General features: G+C 34.5%; 1 protein-coding gene across 10 annotated transcripts in view; it reads left to right on the top strand.

The window, feature by feature from the left end:
- LOC149725920 (uncharacterized) overlaps positions 1-19,235 on the top strand; it is a 53,909-nt gene that overhangs the window by 30,437 nt on the left and 4,237 nt on the right. For 8 of the 10 annotated variants that reach the window (XM_089891652.1, XM_089891654.1, XM_089891651.1 and 5 more), the window contains 12 exons: positions 356-426; positions 8,510-8,598; positions 13,205-13,376; positions 13,819-13,920; positions 14,118-14,260; positions 15,138-15,308; positions 15,479-15,725; positions 15,979-16,120; positions 17,002-17,149; positions 17,571-17,807; positions 18,219-18,420; positions 18,773-18,918. In XM_089891652.1, the coding sequence (XP_089747778.1) occupies positions 356-426; positions 8,510-8,598; positions 13,205-13,376; positions 13,819-13,920; positions 14,118-14,260; positions 15,138-15,308; positions 15,479-15,725; positions 15,979-16,120; positions 17,002-17,149; positions 17,571-17,807; positions 18,219-18,420; positions 18,773-18,918 (1,870 nt within the window). Of the gene's footprint in view, positions 1-355; positions 427-6,775; positions 7,786-8,509; positions 8,599-12,199; positions 12,347-13,204; positions 13,377-13,818; positions 13,921-14,117; positions 14,261-15,137; positions 15,309-15,478; positions 15,726-15,978; positions 16,121-17,001; positions 17,150-17,570; positions 17,808-18,218; positions 18,421-18,772; positions 18,919-19,235 lie in introns of those variants that run through there. The other 2 variants (XM_089891653.1, XM_089891660.1) reach the window with 2 other exon arrangements.

A 19,235-nucleotide genomic window follows, 5' to 3' on the forward strand; every position in this document is an offset into this window, starting at 1 on the left:
CATAATAACAGCTTGACATATATTTTACGATATCAATATACTAATGTTATTTTATAATACAGGCCTTTTAGTAGGGTGGGGAAAATGGGACAGCTTTAACACATAATATCAAAATATCCTGTTCGTGTTTTAAACAATGAAGTTGTGAGGATATGGTTTTATAATTCGTTCAATGTTCTTTGTTTACTACTAAAGGACACAAGAAAATAGAATAAAAAAGTGTCCCATCTTCCCCACCCTAATATATCTTCAATGCAAAAACAGTAGTACTCTAAAACAGTCAAAGAAATAATGAAATATATATCAGGTATGGCTTATGCGTGAAATGAATTAAACTTTATCCTCTACCTCACAGACGCTTCATCTGATAGCAGAAGAAGAAGGCAACCTTCAGAGGTGTTTCCCCCAAACAGAGATGGAATACCGGTTAGTTAATATGATGTTTATGTATATTATATATAGACGAGGATCTGGGATTTAGACCAGAGTTGGCTCATTACCCCAAAATAGTATGTGTACATTCTATTCTATATGTGTGAGGTCCTAAACTGGAGCATGTCATGGGACCTAGGATTTGGGCCAGAGTTGGCCCATTACTCCAACATTGTATATGCACATTCTATTCTATTTGGGTGAAGTCCTACAGTGGGGCATGCCATGGGACCTGAGATTTGGGCCAAGTTGGCACATTACCCCATCACCCGGGGTGCTTTTGTACGTCGCTCATGTGGCCAGTATGACCCCGTCCGCCCTGAACTCCGTTAATATAAGATGTTTATGATTATGTATTCTATCTGCCAACACGGGGTGTTCTATAAATATTAAAGTTTAAGAAGACTGCCTGCGACTTTGCAAGTTTTATGATAAAAAAGGTCGTTATAGCAATATAAACCAAGCGACGGTAAAACAAGGAATCAAAAAGGGGGTAATAGACCAACCCTGGTATAAATCCCAGGTCCCCTGGCGTGCTGTGCTACAGAACAAACCCTATGTTAGTATATATAGGTTAGAATAAGGTTTTTATATTTTCCTTTATCGTCCCATTTAGTAGTACACAACCAATATTTACAGAATCAAATATAAACGAGTCGCAAAATTCCATTGTATTATATATATAGCAAACGACGCGTAGGAAATGGGGCGTATAATGGACTCACATTAATAATTCATACCCGTCGACCTCGCCTATGCATTAGCAAGGCATTGCGTTGAATATGCATGGCCCAAGTACATGCTATGCTGTTACATGCATTTCCGTTATCCTGTGCCCGCTTGTAGCTTGTCAGGTTTAAAATCCGACCTGGGATTTGGGCCAGTGTTGTCCCGTAATCCGGACACCTTTTTATTCTCTTTTCTCGTCACATTTAGTAGTGAACAAAAAACATTCAAAGAATTTCCAAACTAGGGGTCACGAACTTTAGGGGTCGTCGAGAGTTCACAAAAAAGTACTTCATATATATACTATTAACTGTCGCGGAAATTTTAAGAGTTTAAAATGACGGGTAAAAAGTTTTTTGAAGCACTGGTATCTAAGACATAGCAAATCGTAAAACAGTGTTGCCATTTTTCCCGCATACAAGTGTATATAACACGGCAAAACATCAAACGTGCATCACTGCATTGAATGACCGGGAAACGTAAAATCTTTTAATATCTTTAACTTAATTCTATTGGCTCAATGGCCGGTCACGCGAAGGAATGTCTGGTCGTATTTCCGGCTTTTAATATTTATTCGTGAAAGTTTTGCTGTAAGTTTAAGGCGCGTTTTTATACTTGGGGTGGGTGGGCAGAAATCTATAGAATGTTCAGGTTGTCCCACTATGTGTATTAGGCATGGCAGGGTTAGTATAGTGTTTGGGTATGCATTCTGTTTAAACTTTATTTGCGGAAAATGTTGATATAACTAAGTAAAAGCGAGCACTAATTCACAAAATAGGCAGGTTATTCCACTATATAGTAAGGTCGGGGAAGATGGGACACCTTTTCATTCAATTTTCTCGTCCCATTTGGTAGTAAACAAAGAATATTCAAAGAATTATAAAACCGTATCCTCATGACTCCCATAGACCGTTGTTAATTGTTTAAAAGACGATCAGGATATTTGGATATTATGTGCTAAATGTGTCCCATCTTCCACCACCCTAGTATATATAAAGTAAGCCAGGGTTATTATTTTTTATTTGAAATTAGATTTGTGGTAATGCTGGTGTAAGTTTCAGGTGTTTTCGGCAAGGCCGGCTATCTTACATTAGGGTTAGTCTATGTTGTTGTAAACAGGTTAAGACGTACTTATATAGTAGGGTGGGGGAAGACGGGACACCTTTAACACATAATATCCAATTATCCTGATCGTATTTTAAACAATTAACAACGGTCTATGGGAGTCGTGAGGATACGCGCCCCACTCAACTATACAGTTTGTAAAGATAGATAACTAAATGGACTATTGTCATTGTTACGTGTAAATTGTTACTTAGTTGTTGCCTGTATATTGCTGCTTCAGATGCGTGAATGTTATTTTGTATCGTGGCGCAACAAAGAGGTGCCTATTCCGTCACCGCGTTAATTATGACGTCACATTGCCGCTTGTCCAGTTGCTCTAAAACCACGAACATTCTCTTCTCTAATTATCTTAATTAAGTTAATTACCCAGCGTTGGGGGTTGTATAATTATAATTAGTCACCGCGGTGACAATTGCCACCCCATGTTCGAGTATTATATTGTGACGTCACGATCGTTACGTCATAATAAGATATTATTACGTAATAGATTAACTCAATGTTCGTCTATTAAATCATAATCATCAACTCAACAATGTCGTTTGTTGTGATGTATTATGACGTCATAAGGAGGCTTCCGCTCGCCTTGTCAACGTCACAATCGACATTGATACAAAACAATGATAAATTCTGATTTAGCTAATATGACATCATTTCCGTAGCGGTATGCTAATTTTCGAGCACTTTGCGATTTTTGCATCACTTGCTTGATCAGTGTTGCACAATGAGAACAAAATTAGTGTTGAACAAAAGTAAAAAGTAGTGTTGCACAACGAAAACTCGGTGCTGCACAGAAAAGTAAAAAAATAAGATTGCGCAACCCAAATGAAAATAAAAAACAAAAAAATCACAACAAAAATTAAAAATTAAATTTTCCCCACTTTCGAGTCCAGTGTTTCCCAATAAAAATCTCCCAATGTAAAACCATTAAAATTTCGCCAAGATTTCACCCGGAAACACTGCAGAGCCTATTAGCACGCTCACGTCTATACGTACATGTTTTTGTTAAGCGGCATCCGCCTTATACATAATAGTAAACTTATACAGCAACCAGTAAGGGTGCAAAGTTATGAGCTTTATGTATATTGTTGCTAACATGCATATTATACGCATAGTTGGATAAAATACCGATTTTTTAGCATTTATTCGCGTACCGATGTTTCAATGTCTTATACAGGTCGTCTTTATGAATATAAATGATGTAGTTTCAGTTAAAAAGTTATAGACTGCTGGCCATATAATACGTATTGGTGCAAAAAAACAAGGATTTTATCGTTTTATAAAAGTCGTCTTCATCAATATAAATAATGCAGTTTTAGTAGGATTAAAAAGTTACAGACTATATATATATATATATGAACTGTTGCCACCACGCAAATTACGCTTGTTTTGTAAGACATTTTTTTCTGGCATTTATTTGCGTAGCGGCGTTTCCACGTCTTGTACGTGTCGTTTCATCAGGGTTGAATTTAGTTGATTTTGTAGTTTTAAATATAGTGTTAAATAATCGCTATCAGTTTTGTGTCGTTTTGGATTGCAACCATTCCTTGTGAATGATATTGTTGTTATAAGGCTATACGAGCGAGAGGTATTTAAGTCCTGTTTTGAATTATTTTATGACGATGTAATAGCTTCAGCAAATCGACTGTGGGCATGGGAGTGGCAACCATGGATAAGTCACTTAAGTTCCCACCCACGAGGATATAAATGACCAAACCAACCAAAAGTCATGTCTGCTTATCCAAACACTGTAATAGCTTCAGCAACTCGACTGTGGGCATGGGAGTGGCAACCATGGATAAGTCACTCAAGTTCCCACCCATGAGGATATAAATGACCAAACCAACCAAAAGTCATGTCTGCTTATCCACACACTGCAATAGCTTCAGCAGCTCGACTGTGGGCATGGGAGTGGCAACCATGGATAAGTCACTCAAGCTTCCACCCACGAGGATATAAATGACCAAACCAACCAAAAGTCATGCCTGCTTATCCACACACTGCAATAGCTTCAGCAGCTCGACTGTGGGCATGGGAGTGGCAACCATGGATAAGTCACTCAAGTCCCCACCCACGAGGATATAAATGACCAAACCAACCAAAAGTCATGTCTGCTTATCCACACACTGCAATAGCTTCAGCAACTCGACTGTGGGCATGGGAGTGGCAACCATGGATAAGTCACCCAAAAACACACGGATAAGTCTCGTGTCTCATATACTCCATTAGAAGGCTGTATACAATAATCTAGCCCACTAAATAACGTTATATCCAAACTCGCGTAACCCCACAAGCTTTATTAGTAAATCCCATGGCATAGGATTTGTGGCGTTATCTTTTGTTTAGTAACCGTAGTCATCAGTACCTGTTATATTGGTGCCTGGTGTTTCATATACGTTAGTTTAGATACGGGTTTGTTCATTTACACAGAGCCAAGCTACACTGTAGTGTAAACGTCGTTTAAAAGAACAAACAAAGAAATATCTAAGCTGATCTACGCTGAACAACGCTGGGTGTAGATATTACTTTGTTTGTTTTTTAAGCGGTGTTTACACTACAGCGTAGCTCGGCTCTCTGGAAAAAGAACAAACAAGAAATATCCACACCCAGCATTGTTCAACGCAGGTCAGCGTAGATATTTCTTTGTTTGTTCTTTTATGTAGCGTTTACACTACAGCGTAGTTCGGCTCTGTGTAAAAAGAACAAACGATAAAATTATAATTCTTGATCGTTGTTTACGCGCTAGCTTCATACGTCATAATTCAGATTTTGTTTTGATCTTCGTTAAGCGTCTGTGACGTCACAGACCACGCGACGATTATCGATTCTTGATTGAACTCAAGAACTTTTCGATTGTTTTGTCACAAGTTACCTGCGAATCAATTGTGACGTCACAATTCACCCACTTGTGACGTCACATACGAGAATCGCGGTCGTAGAGCGATCTATAGCGTTTTATAACCGGTATGTCGTTTATGTCGTAATAATTCACTATTTTAATTAAGAATGACGGGCAGCGATGCTTCGGGCAAAGTTAGCCGACGTTTCGATCAAAATTGAATAATTTACTTGTGTGGTGATACTGGATATTGGTTAGTTTATATAGGTATTGCTGTATCAGTATGTAAAGTCGCGTGTATCATTTTAGAAGTGTTTGTTGAAAGTTGATTATTGTCTGCTTGTTTGGTAATGCTGGCTTTATTTTGTATCTGTATGTAATATGAAGTGTCTTGTATTGAAGTTAAATAATGTTGCATATAATTGAAGCAACCTATTCAATATACGTTTGTGTGGTAAAAATTGTTCATGTTTTTATTCTCTTTTATTCTCCCATTTGGTAGTAAACAATTGTTAATTGTTAAAAACACGATTAGGAATTATGGGATATTATGTGCTAACGGTATCCCATCTTACCCCACAGTAAGGTATAGAATGTATCTTATGTTGTAGCACTGTTAGTGTTATGTTCTATAAGGGTGAGGTCTTCAGTGAGGTACACCTGAGACCTGGGATGTAGGTCTATTACCCCAACACCCAGGGTGCAACCATCTAGACCCCACTGAGGCAATTTATAGACACTCAATAATAGAGATTCTATTCTATAAGGGTGAGGTCTTCATCAAGGTACACCTGAGACCTGGGATGTAGGTCTGTTTCCCCTGGTCCATGTTTAATTTTATAAGGAATTTTAGACATGCTTGCTGTCATTATATGTACCTCATATGCTACAAGCCAGTGGCATAAATTCCCCAGGTTGTGTATGTACGTTGTTATTCCTTTGTTGTGACTTCACATGTTATGACTGCTATGGCTTGCAGACTTTGCCTAAATATAGAAGTGTTTGCTTACGTATAGAGTGGCATTCACTTGTATTGCTCATGCTATCATGCGTCTAATGCTTAACGTGTGATGGTTATTCACTAACGTTACGATCCCTGTTGCAATTAGTTATATAGTGAAGACTTACATAGTGCAGTTTTATATAAGTTACATCAGCTCTCAGCTGTTTATATAAGTTAAGTTGTATTTGACCGACACTTCAGTATTTATAACAGCTAGTTTTACAAAGTGTCAACAAAACAATAACCTTGAATTAGTTGCACCACTTTTCACAGATGTTTATATAAGTTAAGTTGTATTTGACCGACACTTCAGTATTTATAACAGCTAGTTTTACAATAACCTTGAATTAATTTATTTACTTTAGAAAAATTTCAATTCCCTGTTTAGTTACTTTCGAACAGTTTAATTACTAACAAAGTTCAAATAAAGGTCGCGTACCAGCATTATGACATCATAATGTATGATGTTGAACACGTTCAAACTTCAGCAATGGTGTCTGTGATGTCATAGTAGTGTACTTGTGGATTCTATTCGAATGAGAGACTGACGTTTAAGGGAAAATATATAGTAGGTTGGGGGAAGATGAGACACCTTTCGTTCTATTTTTTCTCGTCCTATTAGGTAGTGAGCAAGTAAAACCGAGTTCTTACGAATCCCATATACGTTGTTAATTGTTTAAAACAGGATCAGGATATTTGGATTATACGTTCTAAAGGTGTCGTACCATTATTTAGTGATGTTCAAGTCACAGCCAGCATTGTCTGTTAACGTTGAAGTAACCTTGAATTGGTTGAATTACAACATTTTTTAATGAGGATTCTTATGCGGTGTGGACGTGTGGTTTTATTTATTCCCTGGAATTTGAAATTTGATTCCTAATTATTGGTGGTATGCATGGTTTTGGTGTGTTGTGGGTTGGAATATTGGATAATGTTTGTTGGATAATGCAAGATTGATTATACGTTAACTGTCCTATGTATATGGGTAGTCTAGAGGCTGGGGTAATGTGTTAACTCTGGTCTAAATCTCAGGTTCCTGACAAGGACCTCACCAATATGGAATAATGAAAAAATATTATACCTTGATGCTTGGTATTTGTAAAGCAAGAATATGTGAACTGTTGTTCAAAAACTAGAGAGTAAAGCTTTTTAAAAAGGCAGGACTAAGCAATAGTGACAGTTTGACGCCTGTGAAATAAATTTATTTAAAAAGAAACAATTCAGACAGTCAGACCTTAAAAATAAAAAAAAATCTAAATTTTTCTCTAAACTTTTCTCCAGATACTTACTAAATAAATAAAATGACTAAACTCTTGAATAAATAGCCATGGATACCCACCCCCCGTTATCCCCCAGTGCTTACCCACCTCGCCCCCACTGCTATAGTGAAACCCGTCGTAAAAGCTACGAAGCCGAGGACGGGCCGGCCATCTTGCGCAGTTTGTCGGCATCTCGCACAAGAGGGCAAACTCGAAACACAGTTTCCGATTTACCCTTGCTTGCTGATAGTATATTTGAGTGCAGTTCATCATTAAGTTTAATGGACAGAGACACATACGAAACTCATTCATCTGGTTCGTTACCTCGTTGTTCTTCTGATTGCTCTGCGTTGATTCAGCCTTCTTCAAGAAATGTAGAGGTTAAACGTAATCATTCTTTGAAGGTAAAGATTCAGGGCTTCTACTGTAACGTAGGGGCCTGGTTGGGGCCTTAACGTCTCCTTCCTAGAACGTTGGGGCCTACGGGTGACATTATAAGTAACCCCAACTTTTGAAACAGGGGTGACATCATATGTTGGGGTAATCGTAATCATTCACTTAAGGTAACAGCTTCGCCCAAAAACACAAGTGTTTATGGATAGGCAGGTTCGCTATACATGTATCATTCAGGCTGGCTGCAAGCGTCATCTTAACCCCAAACCTTTTTGAACACGAGTGACATCAGATGTAATGCGAGGGGTTGCAAAGTTGTCTTATCAGTTGTGGTCACAAGATTTATGACACCATAGTTTCAAGTCAACTTTGAATGATTTAAACGTAGGGTTTTCTCCATAAAAGGAAAATCATTATTTTACCGATTTGTTTATCGCTTGTTGGCCGACTATATATAAATATTAATCTTAACCTTATTATTACTGTTACCAATATACTACATTACCAGTCCAATATAAAACACTATATATATATATATATATATATAGTAACAGACCAACAGGTAAAGGGTTTAAACCGTATCAGCACCTGCCAGATGTTCTATTTATTGCAACAATTTCAGGTTTTCGTTTTTTTCCAGATATTACCGCATGTTGGCAGATAAAATATATTATGCTTTTATATGTTACCATTATGCCATGTTACCAATAAATGTCATAAACATCATATTTACAGAATTTCCTCCAAAGAAAAATCCCTCCAATCAGGAGAAGCAAGTCCACCAAACTCAGCTCAGGGAAAGAAAATCGACCTCAAGATATTAAGTATGTTATTTCTATGTTTTTTTTATATCTATGCTGTTACGTTTTTAGGTGTAGTAACCTTGAATTGGTTGCACCACTTTTTTTACAGGTGTTTATATAAGTTAAGTTGTATTTGACCGACACTTTAGTATTTTTGACAACTAGTTTTACAAAGTGTCAACAAAACAATAACCTTGAATTGGTTGCACCACTTTTCACAGGTGTTTATATAAGTTAAGTTGTATTTGACCAACACTTCAATATTTTGACAGCTAGTTTTGTAAGTTGTATTCATTCACCTCATGCTCAATGTCGAGTTATAACATAACATCATAATATCCTATTATTACATATTTCCTGTTATTGTTACAAAACAACCATGATTATGATGTAATCATAACTTCCCATTGTTTACTATTGTTTGCTAACAATGATGTGTATTGGCATCATACATCCCATTATGATGTCACAGCCTTTTATTTGTTATCAGTTCTGGAAATAAACAAAATCAAGCGACAAAATACCCCAAACTAACTAATAAACTATATTATCATACTATCATTATATGGGTTCTTGAGGACCTGGCATTAAGTCCAAATTTTTCATTAACTAAAATAATAATAATAAGTTAATAACTTTTATTTGTTTCTTCAATTACGGATTCAAAAATATGCTAAGATTCAAACAAAAAGTATTATGAAAGATATAACAAAAATAAACATGATAACATTTGCATAAAAATATTCAAAATACATTTATACACCGTGAAGATATAAATAGCACATTTTTTAAAAAATAAACAAAAAAAAGTTTTTTAGAATTTTTTTTGAATGATTCATTTCCTTTAAAATGGGGTGTTCTGTGTTTTGGTTTCGTTTTGTTCTGGTTTTGTTGCATTACTTAGTTGGTTTGTGTTTAAAAAGTTAAAGTTATCGAGTATAGACTTATTATAATACAGCAGATGTTTCACCAAGTCTACTCAGTCTTTTACAAGCACTGATGATGTCAACAGTTAAATTATTAATTTATAATTATTTTTCCACTTAGACAGTTTATAGATACTTAATAACATAGATTCTATTCTACAAGGGTGAGGTCTTTAGTGAGGTACACCTGAGACCTGGGATGTAGGTATATTACCCCAACACCCAGGGTGCTATCATCTAGACCCCACTGAGGCAGTTAATAGACACTCAATAATAGAGATTCTATTCTACAAGGGTGAGGTCTTTAGTGAGGCACACCTGAGACCTGGGATGTAGGTCTATTACCCCAACACCCAGGGTGCTACCATCTTTACCCCACTAAGGCAGTTTTTTGATACACAACTGTAGTTTTATAGGGGTTAGGTCTTCAGTGACACACACACACACACACACATAGCTACAATACACATCCCAATATTGGTATTTGTTGATTGCATTAAATGAGTCATAACTAAGTAAGTAACTGCGATATTATGACGTTAGTTATAACAAGTTGCAGACATACATACTATATTGTTGTTGTTTGGATATGAAGCATTGGAAGTATTCTGCTAATGTGGTTGCTACCAGGCATAATGTATATATAGAGAGAAATTTACTTTTATATTATTTTTTTACTTAGTTTTTGTGGTTTATTATGGTGGGGGAAGATGGGACACCTTAAGCACACAATATCCAAATATCCTGATCATTTTTTAAACAATTAACAACGGTCTATCGGCGTTGTGAGGATAGGTTTTATAATTCTTTGAATGTTTTTTGTTTACTACTAAATGGGACGGGAAAATAAATCGGTGTCTCGTCTTTTCCCACTACTATATTAGTATCCAGTATTAGTTGTTAGTTTAGACAGTGTATTATAGCATGAGTTATTTTAGTCAAATGTAGATAGTTAAATAAATTTATATTCATAGTTTTACCCCAGGCGCTCCCAAAGTAATCTTCCCACCCTAAAAAGTCTATATATAGTAGGGTGGGAAAGTTGGGACACTTTTAGCACATATTATCCAAATATCCTGATCGTGTTTTAAACAAATGAAAACAGTCTATGGGAGTCGTGAGAACACGGTTTTATAATTCTTTTAATTTTCTTTGTTTACTTCTAAAGGGGGTGGGAAAAAGATTTAAAAGGTGTCCCATATTTCCCCAACCTACTGTACATAAAGTTGAGACTATATATATATAAAGTAACGCCTATACGTTGGATTAAATCCATTAAAGTTTGTTTTCCTGTGCATTTCTGCTACCCACCTTGCTTTATGATGTCATATCCTGTTCACACACACCAGGAAGCAACAATGGATCCATTGTTACGTAGTAGTAAGCTTTATTACGTCACAATGCATCAATTGTGTGCACATAATACAGTGGTTTTGCAAATGTTGTTTAATTGTTTAGTTATAACTTATGTTATTAATTGTTTATTTAATTAGAAGATTAATTGTTTAATTAGAAGATTAGGTACAGTTTATTGTTATTGTTTTGATAGATTAAAAAGCATGTATTAATTATGTGTCGAAAAGTTATCGTTGGCAGTTAATATGTTATTAATTATTTTGATTAATTAGCAGAAAGTTAATAATAATATGTTAATAAGTTATAGTTAATATTTTGTTTGGTTGATTTTTATGTCAATTATTTATCAGAAAGTTGTAACAATTATTTCTAAGAGGTTATTATTTGCAGAGGGCAGTTATTATTAACAGTTATGAAAAAAGGAGGAAAAAACAGAAATTTTATATGCTATACAATGTTGAGAAAATTAAACTCGCGTTTTTTTTAAAAGAGCCTGTAACTTATATATTACATTATGGCTGGTTTCAAAAACAGCAGAAATAAAACCATATTTTTTAATTGGTAAATTAATAATTAAACACAAAACCTAATAATATCAACTGTTTGATCATAAAATCATAAATCAGTCAAATTATAAAGCAATTATTAAATCTAATTGATAGTTTTATATTTTGGATATTTATTTACGATATACACAGTCATAAACACCTGTGAAAAGTTGTGCAATTAATATAAGAGGTGAAAATATAATTAATTTAGTAAAATTAGGATAAGCTTTATGTAAATAAACTAACTTATAAACCAAAACTTGATTTTTGTCTGTTACGTTTTCGTAGCACCAGATCCTTATGTATTTTACTATACAAGAATCGTTCAACTCTATGAGGACCAGATCAGGGTCAGATTCGTAGAATTTATTACAAGTTTACTCATAAACTAAATTGAACTAAACATTCAGAGGTTTTACATTTTAAAAGACTTTCTTGGACCAATTTTTTTTACATTTTAAACGCCTTTTTTTTACTAGACGTTTTACATTTTAAAGGCTTTTATTAATAAACTAACAACGTGTTGTATATTAAAAAGTTTTCCAATTAATAATACAGGGTGTATATATAAATCGAGTAATTACTAATATTAATAATATGATGGCTTGATATGAATGGAAAAGAAAATAATTAAAACGAAACTTTATGGGTATTGGACAAAAAAATACGTGCTTTTTTAAATCATAAAACTTATTTTTCTAAAAAATATTACAGGGTATGTATATAACTAGGCTACTTTTTTTACTTATATATAAAACTACAAGCATTTTTTTTTGTAAAAACTACTAAAGTATTTCCAATTAATATTACAGGGTGTATATATTATTAGTCTAGTTTTCATAACCATGGTAGGGTAGCTTTATATAAATGGTCTACAATGTTGTGTTTGGTATCTTCGGTATTTGACCTTAATTGCTGCCCCATGATGCCTTGTTTCGAGTAAGATTTATTTACTTTATATAAATTGAGATATTCTTTTTATTGAATTTGTGCATTTTTTATGAAAATATAAACATTTCTTGGCACTTTTTACTAAAATTTTGCATATTTTATGCAGTTTTTGTTTAATTTTGGATTCTTTAGAAGTTTTTCATTCATTTTCTTATATGTTTTTTAACACAGCAGAAGTGAATAATATGCACAACCTTAAATACCCGATACACTACGTGCTCAATAAAATTTCCACTTTGTGCCCGTTCATTACTTTACTACCTTTGCAATAAATGCTGCAAAAAAACAGTGTTGCGATTCATTTTTTCCTCACAAAATCCACCTGGCAACACTGCACTTCCTAAATGCTTATATTAAGTAAACAAACATTGAATAGCTGATGCAAAGCAACAGGAAACAAAATGAATACAACCACACATGTAAACTCTATTCATGCAATAGTACATTGTATATAATGTGTCAATACATTGGCATTTAGTGAAGTACTTCTCAACCCCTGGGCCACCATTTGGTTTGGTTGGGTCGCCTTCTACAGTGGTTCACAAAACCTTTTGGATGTTATTGTGAAAGTTGAATTGTTTGTACTTCAATCTTTTCATAAATTGTTGTTAATTAGTGAATGGCACCTAAGCATATATATATATTTTTTTTTTATTCAAGTACAACAAAAACAACATAAACACCTGTGAAAATGTTTTACAATTACCCAAAACATATTTTCGCATTAACTATTACAATTAAACAAGTCTTTTAAATAGTTTCCATTTTTTTATTAACAAAATTCAATAACAAAATACAATTTTTAACCAGTAAAACCCCCAGCTAACCCCATATTCTCCCGTGCAGTGCACTCATGGCGCAGGGTGGGCCCCCTAAACCCGAGGTCGAGCTCCCCTTCTTCATGCCGGCCATAGAGTCCCCCGATACATTGGATCTTACGTCGTCACCATCAGATTACGACGGAGCGATTGTGCGACCGTTACATCATAGTATATTGGGAAAAGATCATTGCTTTGAGGTGGGTAGCATTGATTACCAAGTATATTACACCACTGCCAAAGTATATACAGTACCATTGTATATACCACACTATACATCATAGTATATTGGGAAAAGATCACTGCTTTGTGGCGGGGTCCCATAGTATATTATCATGTTATAGAATCATATAGATTGTCTCAATATGTCCCACATTATAAACCATAGTATATTTAAAAAGGCTCACTGTTTCAAGGTGCAGTTTATATTGATGTATGCGTATGTACAAACCAAATGTTGTATATCTACATTTTATACGGTTGAGGTCCTACATTTAGGCCAAAGTCCATTACCCCACTTGTCCACATTTGGGGTTCTAAACATATAATATCGCCCCTGTTACAAATGCTTATGACCTCAATCATATAGTATATGTATGTCAACAATATCTATGTGCGTTTATATATTAACATACACCCCAGGTTGTTACCCACAAAGGAGATAGCCGATGTTTTGGTTGCGATTCGGCCGGAGAAAGGGAAGCTTGGATCGAAAAGATTAAACGAACGATTAACCCAAACTTGGTGAGTTTTTTACTGTGCTGGTCAACTTAACTTATATAAACATCTGTGAAAAGTGGTGCAACCAATTCAAAGTTATTGTTTTGTTGGCATTTTGTAAAACTAGCTGTCAAAAAATTGTCCTAATTACAAAAAATTTCAATTATGGCATGTTTACCATAATAACATAATAATTATACCAACAATGTTATTAATTCCAGGACAACAGTCGTCGCATCGAACACCAACTTACACTATTCGTACAAGAAGCGAAGGGATTACCAACCAAGAAAAGATATTTCTGCGAGATTTGTTTGGATCGAAAGTTATGTGCGCGAACCACATCGAAGCTGAAGAACGACAGGTGTGGCAGTTGTATATTGATATAGAAATAACAAATAAAGTCAACTTTTTAGGAATAACTGTTACATTGTATATATTATATGTGTCTTTTACAAAATCTGTTTCTAATATTTTATAATTTTTTATTAACATATTTTAAAATATAAATAACCAATGCCACAATTTTAAAAAATGTTGTTTTTAACGACCAGTTTTTTTCTTTTAACCAACCAGACTCAAGCAACTGTTTCGAAAGTTAAATATTAGTTTTTGCCATTATTTCCCATTAATGACAATTTTGTTTTAACATATGTGTGAACTCATGTAACCTCTGTACCAATTATGACATCACATCCTGTCCAGCTGCATAACAATATGGCCATTGTTTTAACATAATGTAATAATTATGGTGGATAATTATAAATAAATAGCTGTTGTGGCAGATTCTACCTTTATATATTTATATATTACATTATGCCTGGTGGCAACTGCTCCAATGTGTGGGCACTTTCTTAGCATGTAATATATAGTAGGGTGGGGGGAGATGGGACACTTTTTCATTGTAATTTCTCGTCCCATTTGGTAGTAAACAAAAAACAGTCAAAGAATTATAAAACCATTTCCTCACGACTCCCATAGACCATTGTTAATTGTTTAAAAGACGATTAAGATATTTGGATACCATGTGCTAAAGGTGTTCCATCTTCCCCTACTGTATATAACATCTTAATGAACAAAACAGAAAAATATGTACATTGTCCTAACCTAATGTTTCAATCACTGTTGGTTCTCACATTATAATGTGCAATACCTCATTCATTATGACATCATAGTTATTATTATTATTATGACCTGAATGTTACATTATGACCTCACAGTTCCCTTTATTCCATCAACAGTAGCGTATTATGGAGCGAACACTTTGAGTTCAGTTCCATGCCCCATATAGAAGATATCACAGTTCATCTATATAAAGACTCTGATAAGAAGAAGAAAAAAGACAAGGATTATATCGGGCTCGTTAATCTGCCTGTGAAAACGCTTGCTAATCAACAAACACTTGAAAAATGGTGAGTTTTATGTGGTTTTTGTGTTAAATATATTAAAACAGAACACCCATGTTATAATGACTGTCGTTGCCCTGTCACGTGAGGATAATAAGTTACATTTATACATACTTCTAAAAAAATAAAGAAGCAATCGTACCAATTAATTAATTAGTCGACCTTTTCACCTCCAGGTACACTCTATCAACACCTAGTGGTAATAACAAGGGTAAAGCCGGGGAATCAATGGCTGTTCGTATAAAAGCGAGGTTCCTATCCACAAGGGTCTTACCTACTGAGCATTATAAAAGCTTTGCCGAACATATAAGCGACAACTATCTGCATATTTGTCAAACACTGAGAAACTCACTCAGTGTTGCCAGAAAAGATGAATTTGCGAGGATAATGGTCAACGTTATGTATGGAACTGGATCTATAAAGGTAACTGGAAACACTGCTTGAATTTTGGCAAAAAATTAACCCTATTGTTTATTTGTTGTGTCTCATAATGGATTGTTGTTGGTTTGAAGTTCCAGAACTTATTATAATATGTGGTTATGACATCATAATGATTGTCTTCAATATTAATTAATGCCTTAGTAAATATTACATTATAAACTAAGCAATAAAAATGACATTTATGACATCATAACTTATGACATCACAACTCATGACATCATACCTTGCATCACAGGAATACATGGGCGACGTTGTGATGGACGAGGTCGATAAAGTTGAGGAAGAAAGTTTGATTTTCCGTGAAAATACGATCGGGACAAAATCTGTGGAAGCTTTCTTGAGGCTTGTTGGGATGGGGTATCTTTATAATACGTTGGGTGGGTTGTGGTTGTTCTATATGGGTGAGGTCCTATAGTGACCAGGGGCATTATATTTTAACTGCCTGTTAATAATATAAGTCATCGCTTTTTTAAATTAAAAAAATATGAAATTAAAAATGTTTTAATTTAAAATTAAAAAGTTTATATTATAAATCTGGGCATTAATTCAACAGAGAAAATTGTTTTAAACTAATTATAGAATTTGTCTGCCATTTTAGAAACAGACAGTTTAGCAAGAATGGGCCAAATTTTACCCTGCTGTTATTTTTATTTTTTTGTGGCTTAAATTTGATTGATTATCAACTGATTGTCGTTGTTTGTGATGTCATAATCTGATTCACATCACGTACACATCACAATAGGAAGTGTGATGTCATAATGATGTTGAATAACAAGGTGTTTGTTCTTTATAACTGTGTTTATGTTATCATTGTTTAAACACAATACTTCATTGTGAAAGATAAACTATCATTGTTAGCTTGTTTGATCAATTGTTATCAAATAAAGGACATTTTATGCCAAATTATGTTGCAATAATCAAACCAGTAAAAATATATTAGTTTTGAACTTTTTTAAAAGCTTTTTAACTTAGTTTTTAAGCCGAAACGTTAAAAATGAAGACAATTGTAATATATAATATATACACACAATTATATATATATAGACAATTAAAACAATTGTATATATATATATATATATATTTTGTTATGTTTGTATTGAAACTGACCAGAAAACAATTGTTTTTACTGAATTAAGCAGCAAAAAAATTTTAAAAAATTCCACCAACTACAATTTAAAGATATATTTTATTTATTACAACTTTTGTATTTTATATTACTTTTATTATGGCTTCACAAACTTACATTATGACATCACAGGAGAATTCATAAGTGCATTGTTTTCAATGGAAGAGGATTGTGAGGTAGACGGCAGCCGACTCCCCCCTCACGCCTCCTTGGATGCAAACCAGAAGAATTTACAAATGAGTTGCGAGATTGCCCTCTGTAAGATTACTTCCTCCGTTAAGTAAGTACCCGGTTCAAGGCTCACTGGGGGGGGCTTGAATGCCCTGTAACTGAGAGATCCCTGGTTTAATTCTGAGTCTGGTGATCATTTAATCCAGTGTTTCTTAAACTTTTTTGTGTGCTTTACCCTTTTAACAAAGATGCTTATCAGATTTACCCACAATATGTAATATGGCCTTCATTTATTAAAAAGCGAAAACAACTAATTACATCAGTTGAACTGATGTGGAATTCAATTGGTAGTTCATTCACCCTCTAAATACGAGGAGTTTACACGATGGGATAAATTTACCCAAGTTTAAGAAATGCTGATTTAAATAATCAAACCAACTCATTATCCACACACTGCAATAGCTTCAGCAACTTTGTTTCAAAAAAATGTTACTTTAAATTTTTTTATAAAGATTTTTATACTTTTCCAGTAATTTTCCGTCCGAGCTCCGAGAAGTGATGTCACAATGGCGTCTTCATTGTGAGGCGAACAATCGACCTCGTATCGCGAATCGTCTCGTCACGGCTTCATTATTCCTTCGTCTTCTATGCCCAGCCATTCTCAACCCAAGTCTATTCGGACTCGCAAACGAGATCCCGGATCCGAAGACGTCGCGCACGCTGACATTGATCGCGAAAGTTATTCAGAATCTTGCTAATAGAAGCAGGTATTGTTGGATTAATGTATTCTGTATGCTGTAAAGCTAGAAGGCATGCTATAGGACCTGGAATTTGGTACAGGGTTGGCCCATTGCTCTGTTTGCAACCTATGTTGGTAAAAAAATCGTAAAATTGTACACAAAAAGTACTATTAAAAACTTGTTAATTCCTTAAAAACTACAGAAAAATGACTTCTGCACACCCAAAACTTGCTTGAACTTTCCAAAATCCTTCCAATAACTCACAAAAGTTTTTATTTTTGTAATCAAATTGGTGAAATTAACATAGAAAACAACCTAAAACTTGTTAAAACCTTAGATGGCCTTCTTACATCATAATCTGTTTTGTTTTCCAGTAATTTTGTTTAAATAACTTGCTTATTTACTGCGCAAAAGTTGCTGAAACCACATTTCCCTCAGATTCGGCAGTAAAGAAGAATACATGAAGTTCATGGATGTTTTCATTCGCGAGAAATGGGACGACATGGGGGGTTTCATATCCAACGTGTCGGACCCCCACGTACCCTCGCTATGTAAGGGATTTGAGGGGTTCGTCGACCTCGGGAAGGAGTTCGCGAAACTTCACTCTTTCTTTGTTGAAGTTATACCTACGCTGGAACAGGTGGGCTTGTGTTATGATGGTGGTTGTTCACTAATTATAAATTAAATAATATGAAGCTTAAGCGATAGGTCCCATGCCTTGGCGTTTTTATTGTCGGTGTGAAAGGTTTTCTTGATTTTTTTTGACATAAATATTCCATAATCATTTATTATCAACTAACGAATTTGCAGAAATAAAATATATCAGAAATACAGTTTTTTTTTAAACACAAATTATCGGGTAATTTTGGATTAAAAATAATAAATTTTTGTTTAATAAATTTCGGGAAAAATCGCTCGAAAAGAGTAATATTTTTATACACAAATAATAAGAAAAATTACCAATTACCTAATCACCAACTCAACCCCCTCAGACAGTGGTCAATGAGTTAGGCTCGCTACCCCCAATCCTGCAGAAGATAACGGAAGCATTAGAAAGCCCCACCATCACCCCCCCGCATCGTAAAACATCGGCGTCGCATCATCTGGAACAGATTGTGGAGGATCCTTCCATTGTTGGGTTAGTTGGCGGATATTAGTTCATACATGCGTCTTTATTACAGAAAAAATCACTTGTGTTCGAAAAATCAACACATTTGGTTTGATTTTTTGAACACATATGTGTCTTTATTTTGACTCTTTTTGAGTGATTTTTTGATCTGTTCTCATAAAATGATGTATATATGTAAGAAAATGGTTATACTGAATATTTTCCATCTTCTCTGCTAAAAAAACAACGTTCAATTTTTTGTTTATTTCAAGACGCAATTGCCTTATATTTATATGAATAAATTTCATTTTTTATAATAAATTCCGCGAATCTGACCCTGATCTGAT

This window comes from Ciona robusta, chromosome 13, assembly GCF_009617815.1.
Source record: "Ciona robusta chromosome 13, ASM961781v2".
In the NCBI taxonomy this organism is placed as follows: domain Eukaryota; kingdom Metazoa; phylum Chordata; class Ascidiacea; order Phlebobranchia; family Cionidae; genus Ciona; species Ciona robusta.